This window comes from Haemaphysalis longicornis, unplaced genomic scaffold, assembly GCF_048455015.1.
Source record: "Haemaphysalis longicornis isolate Haplotype H1 unplaced genomic scaffold, Haemaphysalis longicornis Haplotype H1 scaffold_6, whole genome shotgun sequence".
Classification (NCBI taxonomy): domain Eukaryota; kingdom Metazoa; phylum Arthropoda; class Arachnida; order Ixodida; family Ixodidae; genus Haemaphysalis; species Haemaphysalis longicornis.
The window spans coordinates 20857781-20872000 of record NW_027526407.1 but is presented as its reverse complement, the minus strand read 5'-3'; the positions used below and the strand labels follow the sequence as shown (position 1 = coordinate 20872000).

The following is a 14220-nucleotide window of genomic DNA, read 5'->3' as shown; positions in this document are numbered from 1 at the left end:
ATAGAAGTAATTTTAAGGAAAGATCCCGACGTTTTAATTAATGGGAGATAAACTGTTAGAAGGCATCCTTCCTCAAAATTCAAAAAAAGGGGTCTGGGGCACATGTGTTTGACAGACAGCCGGTGGAGAATCACGATATCTCAATGGCTGACCGGAGACAGGACTACAAGTAGCGAAGCCACACAACTGGATGAAACAATGTGCATAGAGTTCTATACCACTATTTGTACACGGACAGCGAATGACAGGAGAGTTTGAAAATTCATTGTAGAAGCATTTGTACTGCAGAAGACATTAGATACGATGTTGAGTACATGGATAATGATAGCGGTTACAATGACAGTAGTGATGACGATTATTATGCTGATGGTGATGTTTACTTTTTTTCCAGCTACGTGGTGGCAATAAGCATCCCAACGGGCACGCTTCGAGCCAAGATTTACGATGGGAGCACCGCCGACATCGTAAAGTGTGCGAAGTGTGGTTTTGTACCAGAAAAATTCTACAAGCTTGACTGCCAGCATATTCTCTGCACATATTGCGCCAGATTTACTGGATCCTACACATGTGTGACGGATAACACGACGACGGAAATTGCAATGGTATGCAATTGCTCTCGCTGCTAGTGTAAAGGAGCAGTTTCTTGGAATGGAAGGAGATCTCGCGATGAATATTGAGCTGTTTCTGTCGCAAACCTTGCTCGCGCTCTTATCTAGATGGCGGATCAAAGGACGCATTAAACACATGTTTTCTTAGTTGTATTTTCATTTGTTGAAATGTCAGACCAATTAGGCTGAGAGATTTCCGCCCTAATTCGTTTTGCAATCCTCCTTTCAAAACAAGTGAAAACGCCGAATTAGTGCTAATAAAACAACCTAATCCTGCCCTCCATATCCTGAAAAACAGCTGGTAAATGTGTACGACCACTATTGTGGAAGCCGGTTTACGGAAGTCGGGAACAGCAGCAACTGCTCTGAGAGCCCGAACTGCTGCCGGACATCGAAGCAGCTCTTGACGGCGCTGTTAAACGCGACGGTGCGACCTGTTCAGGTGCTCTATCAGACCTCGAGAAGGGCGTCGTCTCCAGCACTCTTTTAATGAAGGGCAAGAACTTCACTTGTATTCATCTAATCCTTAATACGCCTATAGATGTGGGAATACCATATTCAAGAGAACAAGTGTATTTTTTTGGAGTTGTGCTAAACTGTAAGATGGAAAATGAGCAGTACAAGTCTCAGTATCTCTTACGGTACAATTTATGTGTAGTGCGCACACGCCAGTGGCAAATCACGACAACCCTAAGTAAAGAGTGTAATGTATCACATGTTTTCTTGTTGATTTCCATGGACCCAAACGGTAGACGTGAGCACTCACCCAGTAAACGAGCTTGTTTAGTCTTCCTGTTTAGGAACGCCGACATGAAAGCGTTCAGCCGTGTAGCCGGTTATGAGTTCGGTTATTCATCTCCTCATCTCGTTATAGTTTTTCTGGTAGGTGAAACACTTTCAACGCGCGTGTGTAGGACACTTTCAGACAAGTTGAAGAGTACCGGGTCTTGAAATTACTCCTAGAAGAGGCAAACCTTGAAAGCCGGAGTCTAACATTTGAAACATTAAAATTTCTCTACGCACTGAAACCTTCAAACGTCACGTCGTCTAATAAAGCTGCTCAAAAGTTCCGGTGAACAACTTTCTCTTCATTCGAAGCCCATCAATACAATACGGGAAGATGGTTAAATTTTTTATGCTAAACATTGTAAACTGGCATTTATGGAGCTCGTATATTGTACCCATTTCTCGTTCACCCTACTGTATTTCTGTTTTACCTTTTTAAGCCCATGCTTGCTCCCGTACTCGAGAACATTCCTTTGAAGTTTTCATTGGTCGACTGCCCGGCTTGTGGTCAAACCTTCCAGTACAGAGGCATTAAGGTAAGAAGCGTCAGTCGTTGCGTTTAACCGTTTTGTGGATTAGGATCGTGTGTGTATTCATTTTTGAATTGCACACTTTCCACGATGTTAACGTGTTTCAGCACTTAGTTGTTCATCACAATGATATATTTTACTGGATTTTCAATGACGCGTGTGTTCAGCTAGATGAACGCTGAGCTGGTTGAAAAAAGTGTACATTTTTTAGTCAGGTCAAAAAAATTATTGACATTCGCGAATCAGAATCAAACTCGCGCGTCCAGCGTGGAAAACTATGGCACTACTGATTGGGTCATGCGTGCAGCTGCACTGTGATGAAACGAACTAAAAGTGTATGTTTTGAACGTTTGATAAATCAGCCTTTGGCGCCATTTGACGCGCTGTGGTGTGTAGCACTGCTTTCAGTGCCTGCACCGAGGGTAAGGAAGCATGGTCGCATCCTAAAACTATGCCGATAACACGCTGCATTTTCATAGTTTGAAAATTATCAAATTTTTGCGTGGCACAGTGATGTGACCAATGTACTTCTCTCAAATTGTGTAAACTAGGGCAGGCAATTGGAACTAGACCAGCCTTCTTCAACAGCAGCCAAAATACAAACCCGAGAAGCGAATTAAGATAACTATTTCCACAGGACTCAAAATATATTATTTTTAAACGTCATTCCGCACTGAATTCAGTAGACGCAGCACTATTTTTTTCCTGTTTAAATCCCAGAGGATTAGTATTTTGCTGCCTGAAAAATATTTAATGCTTCCCTTTTCTCGGACACATCCATCACGCTTTGCCGAGTCAAAAGTCCAGGCCAAAATCCACAAGTAAATGGTACCGCGATAATCTTTCAGGTGATCTATAGTTTAAGAGCGCCATAAAGAACAACCACACAAAGACGTAACAGGCAAAACCACTAACTTCGAACAGCGCATTATTGAAAAAAAGGCACGAATTTAATCCCGTAAGCGAGGCATTATAACATACGACAAAGGAAGAGGAAAAACAAAGCACCAATATTTAGGAACACAATAATTCAGACAAGGATGTATACGTCAAAAGAGACAGCACAAGGCATGGACTCATGTGGGGCCAATCCCCCTTTCAGACAGGTAACCTCTTTCTCAGCCGGGGTCAGCTACTGACGCTGCGCTCACGCATCGGCCCTTCATGCCTGCTATCTCAGCCGCCTAAATAATTTATCTGGTTTTTACAGAAGACATGCCTTTCTAGGGCTACTTTAACGCAATAATTATGTGTGTCACTCTGTCTCTCGATTCAGTCTCCCGGCCAAAAGATAAAAGAATTAATTTCCAGATGTTTACCTAGGCAAAACATTTTCACACTACAAAACCCGTTGGAAATACTCATCCTTTTCAACAGTGCCGTACGTCAATAAATGATATTTGCAGTTGCAGTTTAAATTAAAATACATGTGTGCTTCATTTTTGCGATAGCAACTAACCAATACGCCTTGAAGAAAATGTTTTTGCTCACAAACATGACGATGATGATGATTAGAGGCCCTCTCTTTGCATCAGGACGCCGGCTGTCACCAATCGACCTGCCTGTGTTCTACTTGCTTCCGCTACCCTTCACTAACCTAATGGATTATCCCTCCCCCCTCCCGATTTTAAACTTCCCCCCTTCATAACCTCGCACCCCTGTTTACCTCCCCCCGCTTCTGTTCTAAATTCTAATTCGGTATATTGCTCATCCTACGTCCCAAACATTCCTACTTTTGTTCCACAACCACTCCATCCACCCTTTTGTCATCTCTATGGCCCTGAAGTTGAGACTACCCCTCACACCAAATCCTAAAGCCTCCGTCAACGTCTCTTCCCATCGCCCCGTCGCGGTGGTCGTATCTCTGTGCCATCTAAGACAATATGCCCTACGGTTTCCCGATCCCTGCCGCAGCATACACAAGTTTCATCCAGTTGCCTTTAATTAGCCGCGTGTTCCACCCGCCGTGGTGGCTCAGCGGCTAAGGTGGTGCGCTGCAGAGAACGAGGTCGCGGGTTCGATTCACAGCCGCGGCGGCCGCTTTTCTGGTGGAGGCGAAAAGCAAAAACGCCCGTGTGTACGAGATTTCGGCGCACGTTAAAGATCCCCAGTTGTAAAAATTAATCCGAAGCTCTCCACTACGGTGCGCCTCATCGCTTGCGCTGCGTCTGCGCGTTAGACCCTACAATCAATCAATCATCCGTCCATTCCCGTGTTCTCGGACACCCCGCCCGTGCTTCAAAATCAATGCACTGCCTCGAGTATTGCCATAGAAACCTTTCTTCCTGATTTCTAGTTGCTCTGTTCTATGAGTCTCCAGGGTTTTTCCACTTCCATTCTGTGTACCCAATTCGACGTCTCTGCTGCTTTTACCTGCTTTTTAATTTTTTAACCTGCCCTTTAGCTACTGTTTAAAAGGCGCTAGCGGCACCCCCTCGGGGGTGCAGTCGAAGAAGCCCAATAGTAACACAAATTGCCATGAGATGGCGCGACAGCAGTAGAACAAGTCAAAATTGTATTGACTTGAGGAAGCCTCCACTGTGCTTACCGTGGGAGGAGCCAGACGGGAGGGGAAGAGCGTTTGAAGTGGGCGAAAAAGTGGGCATTTTCATGGCGGCAAAAGTGTCGTCTTTCGATGACATTTGCAGTGAGGTGACCAGATAAGCCGCCAATGTTTTGGTTGGGGTGCCGGGCAGTGACCGTACACCCAGCTCATGTGGCACAACTAACAACTGCGTAAACAATGGCAAGCGTAATAGACGGGACAGCCAAGGCACAGGTTAAAGGTTTCTGGGCAAGAAAATGGCGTGCCACAAGGTGCAGTGTTGAGCTGCACTCTTTTCATAAACTACTTTAGGGACAACGCACCACTGGCACAAATAACAGGTTTATTGAAGTCGGTTTAGCCACGTTACGATTTGTCCCCACACATGCAACTCACATATACCTTCTCAATGGATATTCAAAGCCCATGAGCAGCAGGCACGTAGGGTGCCATACGTAACTGGTATCCTACTTCAATTCATAGCACTTGACAGAACCCGACGCAAACACTTTGGAGAGCTGCATGAAAACAACATTCCACTGCACCCATCATACTTTTTATCTGAAGATCGCATGTTTTATCCCCACCGTGGTTAGAAATTTTTATGTCGTTTTTAATCACGCACATTCACAACTTGGCCTGTACACCAACCCGCGTGTCCCTTAAACCGATTTACCTTTTCTCTGCAACCCGGCCCTAAACAAGTCATTTTATCTGTATTTATACACTTACCTTCACTATCTAATTTTATTTCCACTCCGAACCATCGTGTAGGTAATTGTATAACACCGAAGATGCTGAACAAAAAGTTTGCGTAAAGTGTCCGCAGTAAAAAAATACAAAGAAAATGCCGAACGTTATTGCACGCGTGCCCCGAGCGCACGTTCGTCAAGTTAGCATACCACTTAGGGAGGTTGGCTTACATTGCCCCCCCTCCTCCTTCCCCCCCAAAAAACCGTTCGCCGTCTCATGAGAACACTTCTTTGGAACAACGAAGACGGGTCATAGCGTACGCCCCTCGTTTGTGCACCCTTGGGCGCATGCGCTCTTTACCGTAGAAGAGCCTCGACTTGAATGCCGATGCTGCATTAGATGATCATTGAGCCCACATGGCCCGGCCGCGGATAGTTCGCATGACCGAGGAAGAGGCCGGGCTTCGAGAGGCCGCTGCGTGCAAACCATCGGCTAAGATAAGTCGCACTTGCAGAGTGGCGTACGAAAACGTCCACCGAAACGATGAGCTCAATCTGGCCTTGCTCAACTTACGTTCATTAAAATTCCATGCCACGGACGTCACCCACGACACCACAGCGATAATAAAACTCAACCTTGTGTCAGTCAATGATCACCTACAAGAGCTTCGCCGTTCAAGTCTTGCGCGTACGTTAAAGCTTCACTGAATTTTTATGGCTCTCTTTGACTTTCATAGCCTTGTGCTAATAAAACCAAAGGGTTCGTGATTTCCGCGGGGTGTTCTAGCCTTGATCTGCTGAAGAGTAGATTCGCAATTACGGTCATGAAATTTTACTGCCATAAATATTTAAAGCCTAAAAAACTAATTCAGAAATTGCAGCACCGCCCCAAACTGGAGTGAATGTATGCAATGGGACCTGATGCATTTGACCAAATTAACACCACCGTACTGAGGTTGTTTTAAGTGCTAAGATTGTCTGCGCCTAAGGGTTTTTCGTACTAAGGTTCTTTCCCTTAGAGCACTGACGTAATCGTGATCTATTCCTTTTTGCTTTGCGCGAATTCTGACGGAGCAATATACATTATCAAATAATAACAAAAGCATCGTGTGAATGCAGATTGATGCCCACCACTCTGTTCTACCACCAAATAGAGAGCACTACAGGTGTTGCTTCGGGTGTTGTCCACACTCATAAAGGACGTGTTTTCTTCACTTTATTAGTATTGGACATCCATAAAATAATACCGCTTACAGCTGAAGACTCTGAATGTATTTATTTCTTAGAAACACGTCCAGAAGAAACACCCTAACCTCTGGGAGGAAGGAAACCAGCATGCGTCCTATGATGACAAGGTAATCCTTTTATAAGAGTAAAAGTGCCCTTGTGAAACCGCTACTTTCAATCCGGATTAACGCAAAGGGCGCTCTCGACGCATCGCCAGTGCTACCCGACATGTTTCCATAACTATTGAGAAGTTCAACTGCTTGTTACTTCCGTGCGTCACAGGGCGCCAGAAAGGGTATTTTGCAGCTGGCGTCAAGTAACCCTGCGCAGTTGTAGCCGGTATCAGCCGAATTCGCAACCGTACTAAGACCATTCATAGCATCGTGGTGGTAGAAACTGCGTGCTAGGATGTGTTGCGGTCTTTTAGTACTGTTTTACTGCTTTTGCAGCGATGGCTGGCTTCCTGCGAGTTTTTTTGTGTCCCATTAGCCATAATACTGCAAGACGATCTAACATAACCGCTGTACTCAAAACAGACGGCGGCAGCCGTATGTTGTATTGACCGTGGTCAAATGAAGTTTTGTAAAAGTATGTAAACGTAACCATACAAACATCACCACACGCTTATTTCAGTCAAGTGAGTCGATATAATGGTGGAGTTCTTCAAAGTTGTAACCTTCTATAGCACTACTCACCGGGTACGAGAGTGTCGCCTCTCCTTCCGATCCCGCTTGGAAACCTCAATCGCGCTTGGGGATCCAGGTTTGAGTTCGCGCGAGATCGGGATTGATCGCCATTGCAACTGAATATGTTGCAGCACCCGATCCAGGTTTAGTTCGATCCGGATCCGCTCAATGTCTATTGAAGGTGTCCGTGTGTGAGTGGCGTAGGGTTTGCATGATCCAGTTGAAACGTGCTTTTTTGAGGTTTTCCTTGAGTTTTTTGCCTCCAGGCACACGAAGAAACGAATACCGGCGATCGTGTACTGCCGGCAACCCCGACTAATCCCAGCTCCGTTACTGAGGTGAATATTAAAAAGAACTTGAAACCTCGTGTCCACGTCGTACTCCACGATTGCGTTCTGTCTGCACCTAGGTTATGTTTTATTTCTGTTTCACTTTCTTTCTGTCTTTGTCTTTGTGTTTGCGTATTAATGTGCGAGTGGGTAATTAGTTGCTTACCTAGGGAACTAGAATGTTGTGTTTTCTGATAGCTATTCAATTTTACGGTGGCTCAGTGGCTAAGGCGTCGCGCTGCTGAGCACGAGGACGCGGGTTCGATTCCCGGCCGCGGCGGCCGCTTTTCTGATGGAGGCGAAAAGCAAAAACGCCCGTGTGTACGATATTTCGGCGCACGTTAAAGATCCCCAGGTGGTCAAAATTAATCCGGAGCCCTCCACTACGGCGCGCCTCATCGCCTGCGTTGCGTCGGCGCGTTAAACCCTACAATCAGATCAGATCTATTCAATTTTATTTCGATGTAGTTATTCACGCCTTGTGGTACCATAGGCATGTGTAAGAGGAGGGCCGGATGTATGAATGCTGAGTGGCCACACTATGGTTATCTTGGTGGGTGTAGTAGTTACAAAAACTCCTGCGTTAGATATTACTTATTCTCTCCTCCCGAAGCTTTCAGTCTGACTTCTAGTCTCACCTTTATCTACTCAAAATAATAAATACTTAGTAAGTTCAGGCAGGCATTCTAGTGAGCCTTTCGTTGGGGACGCCCGTAGGAATCACTTTAAAAAGGACATTGTAACATTACCGCGATCGCATTCATCTGGAAAGCATATTTGGCGAACCCAGTTTTTCTCAGTCGATTTGTTGGCGTTGCAATGTTAGTGCCGGCACTTCATCTTCAGCTGCACTATGTAACTATTGCAACAGCAATTCTGCCAGAGAACGCAGTTTGAACTCGAAATATATCTTGGCAACCCCTTTCCTTACGAATAAACCTTGCGACATAGATATTATTGTTCTTCTTATTAGGAACAATAGGAACATCTTATTCAAACCAGAAGCAACTAAGACTGGCTACGGCACCCTTAAAATTTTAAGTCGGATTGGTTGTTAAGCAAAACAAAAAACACAATAAACTAATCACAAAGGAACTGAAAACAAGCAAGAGGTCTCAGTGCGGGCTGAGACGAACCATAAAAATGGTAAGCAACACACACTGGCAGGAGCTTTTGCGTGAATCCAGCTTCTTCCGCCTCCAGCCAGTTTGCCTTTCCACATTATCACAGCTATGTATTGGTCACCTGTCCAGGCTGCGTCTTACCGCTGTGCAATTAGAGTGGTCGAGGTGCTGCCACGTTTACCTTGTTTCTAGTTTTTCATTGCCCGGCGCTCGCCTTCTCCAAGGACGCGTAGTTACCTGAAGCTGTTGTTTGATGTAAGCTCATACCAGTCGATTACACAGACTTGTTTACTAATAATCCGTCACGTCAGCTTCTTTAAAGATTTAATACTTATGTTTTACATCGACTAAACAACTCTGGAAGAGATCTTATTTGAAGGCCGGCTTTTGTTTTCCCTTTCATGAAAGGCACCAGGCACTTCGATGTCCGGCACAGACCCCATGCCCATGAATCTCCACACCAAGGTAACCACCTCCTGCTTCTCATGAACGAAGCTCTGACCCTACTAAATAGCAGCGAAAATAGTAGCAACTAGAACGTGTAGTAAGCCTGCGGATACATTTTATTCCACACTGTTGCTTTCAAGGACGGTCCAAAACGCGACCTGGTAGCGTCGTGGGATCAGACATATATGAAAGCAGAGCAAGTTTAAGGGCTGCAAAATTGCGTAAACTTGCTCTGGGCGCTTTACAAGAACCAGGTATACTGCCTTTGGTGTCTTTTACCTTTTTACCCTCGTTTCTAACCAGGATTTTTCTGTCATGGGCCTAGGCAGCAGCTTCTAAGTGACTTCTCAAAAAAGTAACATTAGAATAAAATCGTGCCGCACATACGCTGTGCTGACAGTCACACAAAATATAAATTCTTCTGTATTCACGAAGCCGTTCTCCGTTTCCTTTTTGGGCACCTGTACATCATGGTTTCAAATAAAGCGCGAAAAAGGAGGAAAGTGCGCAGCCTTGTCATACTGCGGCACACACATCGATTCTCTGTGTAGTGGTCGGTTGAGTAAAACCTCAGTTGTGCAGTCAAAGGAGGCCATCTTAACTCCTTCCACATTTTTAAAAGAATCGAATGAGGCAACTTATCAAACGCCTTCTCAAATTCAACTTGCAGCATCGATATCCTCCTAAAATTTATGTCACATGCCCCAAGAATGCTCCGTGTAACGTGGATGTTAGTATAAATTGTTTGTCCTCTTAAACCGCAAGTTTGGCGAGGACCTACAGACGTTTTGATGGCACGCAGAATTCGCTTTGCTAGTACCTTCATGAACACTTAGTAATCATTCAGGGAAATGGGCCGATAGCAAGTGACTTCGAACAATTGTTCTGTGCCGTCACTCTTAGGAATCAGAATTGTATGCGCTTTTCAGAAGGATGGAGGTAAAAGACATATTTGAAGGATTCACGGAAAACTTTCTAAAAAATAGGCGCCACATCTTGCTTAAACAATATATAGAACGCAGTAACTATCCCCCCTGGTCTCTCCAATTTTCCATTAGTTAAATTGTTATCGCCTCTTCTATTTCATCCGCGCTTTGGGACTCTCTAAACTCGCACTAGTCTCTTTTTCTAAAGCAGCTCCCAAACCTGTCTTCTGACGGCGTGCGGAGAAAAACGTATTTGTAATGTTCTAAAAAAGCTTTTTCAATGGCAGACTGTTCCCGGACTTCGGATCGTTTGTACTCTATTTTCTCGATTTCACATTTTTTGCTTCCTTTTTTTCGTGTGACAGCAAGCGCATCGTTGGCATTTCCCAGGCCATAAGGTTCTCCGAACGTGCCCTTATTGCCGCCCCCTTATACTTATCTGCTTCCATTGCTTCGATATTTTTTTACACTGCGTATGTCAGCAACAAACAGCCCGGGAGTTTTCGTTTCCTCATCCTTCAGCTGTTTAGGCAAGTTGCGTAATTCCATATCTTGTTTTCTATCGTCATGTCGGATTCCAGTAAAACGCTCAGTAGTCACATATTTCAGTTTGTTTAAAGCGCTCCCATTTCTCGATACATTCTTGCATTCGGTCTGAAAAAGTTCATATCTTTGAGTTAATCATGGCAACAAAGTTGTCCTCCTTAAGCAGCTTTTTATTTATTTCCAGAGGGTCCAGTTGCCCTGCTTGGTTCTTTGCCTCCAACACACAGGATAACCAAACAATGATCTGAAAACGAGACGGGTTACACTGATAATCATTACACTGGCGACACATAAATGCTATCTAATCTGGGACGGCTAGCTCCTTGAAACTGCGTGAATTTCGAAGCGCATGTAGCATTTCCTATGCATGCAACGTCATCGAGCAACAAGCGGCTGATGCTTGCCAAGAAAAAATAGGACTTGGATCAAAGGAGGCATTTTCGTTCCAACGGTCTCCTTGTCTACAAACACAGGTAGTCCCCGACAAAAAAACCTTCCTGTCACACTCGAGGAGTTTGACTATCTCTTTACAAAAATTCGACGTTATTTGGGTTTTCTGGACGCATACGCCGACAGCCGTAAATGCTGTTCGTCATACACGAAATCGCAGCGGACAAAACGCCGCTCTGAGCACGCCCTAACACTTTCAACCATGCAGTTTTTCGCCGTCTGTATAAACAACCAGCAGCCTTTTTATGTTCCAGCCGCATGGCTGACGCACACGTCATATGCCTCAAGGAAAGATTGCCCCATGGTGTCCGTATGCTGCTCAGACTCAATTACAGTCTTGGACAGCTAGTATATCGATTTGCTTTTCCTACATTAGGTTCCTAACTTGAAATTTGCGCTTCCTTGAACCAAGGCCTCGTACATTTTGCGTCGCTACTTGAAGGGGCGCATCGGCTCTCATTGATTGAGTCTTATACATACACCATCGTTTATATTCTAGCTAAAAAGACAAGACTCCGTGCTTCTTCAAACGCGTCGCGGAGTGTGACCGCGGTTGGTGCGATTCAAACTTTCCATTTTTTTGGCCGATATCCTCTACTCTCTTTCTCGGTAAGCCAAGCGTTCCTCTTTGCCTAACGTATACCGGCATCACTTTGCTGACTTGTCTCGATGGCGGCTATTTTGTGCCTTCGTGCTCTCGTCCTCCGTCAGATGCACTCGGCTATGCTTTGTCCGTGTGGAAACACCCCATTGCTGGCTTACTACGTCGTCGGCGGCGGCGCTTTCATCGTGCTGCTGCACGAGGGGAGTGTCCTGCTTAGTGGTCTCGGCTTATTTCTGCCCTTTCGCTGGTCTACGGCTCTAACCAGAACCCATTGACAATTTGCACCTCCCACACTTTTGTAGTTTCAACGGGTGTTTGGTCGTCAGCTGTGTACACTTGGTGTACTTCATCCCCCGCCTTTTCCGCGGTCCGAGCTGTCGACGCCGCTGCTCTCTCCGCTTCTTGGGCGCCCATGACTTCAGGATGTACTTTCGGCTCTTCAGCAGCAGCGCCGACATTGCCGTAGGTCCTTACGCATTCGTCTGACAGGTGACCAAAAAGGTGAATTTTCGAGCCCCTCGAGGTTCGCCACTATTTTCGAATGTGCCCTCTGCGCTTGCACCACCGACACTAAGCCGCACGACCCACCACGACGACTAGTACGGAGCTCCTGTAGAGCTTGAACAGGTGGGGCAAATTGTCGCTGGTCAGGTTCTGCCGCAGAATCATGCGGACGATGCGTGTCGTCGACTCCGCCGTTTCAAAGCCCGCCGCCTCTCACGAGTCCTGACGAACGTTCTTTATTTCGCGAAAATCTGCGAACACCCTGGGTATCAAGGCATCTGGGACGTGAAAGGGCACCCCGTGTAGCTTGGTGGTAACTTCTGGTTGAACGGGGTCTGACGACGCAGAGACGCCCCTTCACTTTCAGTCCCCCCGCGTCCAGAAGCCTAAGGCGTGCATCCCGTGTCTTCAGGTTTATCAGCCAGACATGGCCCATTTGAAGAGACCTATTCCTGTGATGTCCTTGAGCACGCCCAATTCGTCTAAATGCATGTGAAAGTCCTCAATTCCGTACGGTTTACCACCAAGGCAACAGTCAAGAATTAAAGAGAACTTCATCGAGTCTTCCGACGGTATCGTCGTCAGCAAAAACCTGTAGTCCGACGGCTCAGAAGCAAGCCGGTCACCACGGCCGGACATGCCCGCTGAAACGCCTGGCGCAGAGCCAACCATCCGCACGTCCGATCGCTGCGCGCGCCTGAAGTGTGACCGTGAGTTAGTAACCGACAGTCAAACGGCTTACTCACTCGGCTGTGACTGTGGGGTGAAGGAAACTCGCCACCTGCTCGACACAAAACACCTGATAGGGTACACGTGGCACCTGCGGGTTCCAAGTTTAAGTGTGCGCTTTTCATTCGTTCGTTATGGTCCCTTGATTCGCCTCTTCTTTACCATTATACCAACAAAGGGGGAGTAAACGTTGTGGCGGCCGCGAAGAATAATCAAATCGGCTCCAATCGGAGACTTACACCATCGTGATGGTCGTGAAGGATGCGTACAGCTCCGCTACCTTCGAGTCTTATGCATTCGTGTGAACTTCTCTCGTTTTTCTCGCTTCCAATGCTTTTTTCTTTCTTGACAATAGAAACACGCCGTCTTCGAAGTAGTTTCTCTTTTTAAAAACTAAACATGAGCATTTGCAACACTGGAAGAAAAAGCCCACGGGTTCTAGGTTGACTATAATGCTGGAACCCTTTGCATGGTTATTATTTAAAGATTTCCGTGAAGTAATGTTTGTACATTACAAGCATTGGATGGGCTTCTTACAAACAAATTATTTTGTGGTAGGTGTGCGAGTCAATGACCCTATGATACCTGGGCCTCAAGCTCTAAGCCTAAATATGGCTACAGATATAGTGTAAACCATATAATTACAAGTTCAATTTGGGCTGCAAGGAGCGCAGTTTTAAAGTAAAGCTTCCTACCTCTACTTGCAAGAGGTTCCTTCGTGGCTTGAGCGACAAGAAACTCCCAACGCGGCTGAGATGGGGGAGAGTGGTTTTGAATCGCGGAGCACATTGTCGATGGCGCGGCGAATGGTTACTCAGCGTTCCCCGCGCGCAGGTGCCTGCTCACAGCGGAGGGCGCGTCGGCGGGACGGCTTTGTCGTCTGCTTTAGCGGCGGTTGTTTGGGCCTGTTTTGGCGCAGCTTCGCGTCCATTGCGCGCTTCCTTCGCACGGCTGGATTAATTTGTTTGACAGCACACCCTGGGTACCCCGGACCAGACGGAAGTAGGTGGTCGTACGGAAAATATACGTTAAAGATTTCTTTGCAGGGCGGGAAAACAAAATGTAGAGACCACCTACAGACGTCTGGCCGGTAGAGAAACGCTACCTTTTGCGCACTGCTCGCCACGAATGGGACTTCGTTTTTAAATTGGTGAATACCAATTGGGTTGTGTTTTAAGAGGTTTTACAAAAGGCGAAAGGAGGAACTGGTTCTGATCAATAGCGATTATAAATGTTCCCTCATCTTTCTCGCCATTCTCAAACTTACTAAACTAACTAGTTTAAATCGGTTCAAATGGGAATCACTAAGTCCACATGCCAAACTGTTTCGGTGTCTGCGCTTGTGTCACGCGGTGTTGTAACCCCGAGCAAGCACATAAGAATGGCTAGGTTCCGCTGTCTCCCCTTTCGAAAGACGCTCCCCTCCGTTATGCTTCTGCGGACGCACGCACGCCGCTCTGGCCCGGCTGTGGCCGATGCTGCTGCGT

At 46.2% G+C, this 14220-nt stretch overlaps 1 protein-coding gene across 5 annotated transcripts in view; it reads left to right on the top strand.

The window, feature by feature from the left end:
* The window catches only part of LOC144142287 (uncharacterized), a 29889-nt gene that overhangs the window by 8510 nt on the left and 7159 nt on the right, over nt 1–14220 (top strand). For 2 of the 5 annotated variants that reach the window (XM_077673668.1, XM_077673664.1), the window contains exons 2-6: nt 392–602; nt 1835–1930; nt 6448–6516; nt 7341–7412; nt 8936–8992. In XM_077673668.1, coding sequence (XP_077529794.1) covers nt 392–602; nt 1835–1930; nt 6448–6516; nt 7341–7412; nt 8936–8992 — 505 coding nt within the window. The remainder of the gene's footprint in view (nt 1–391; nt 603–1834; nt 1931–6447; nt 6517–7340; nt 7413–8935; nt 8993–14220) is intronic. The other 3 variants (XM_077673666.1, XM_077673665.1, XM_077673667.1) reach the window with 3 other exon arrangements.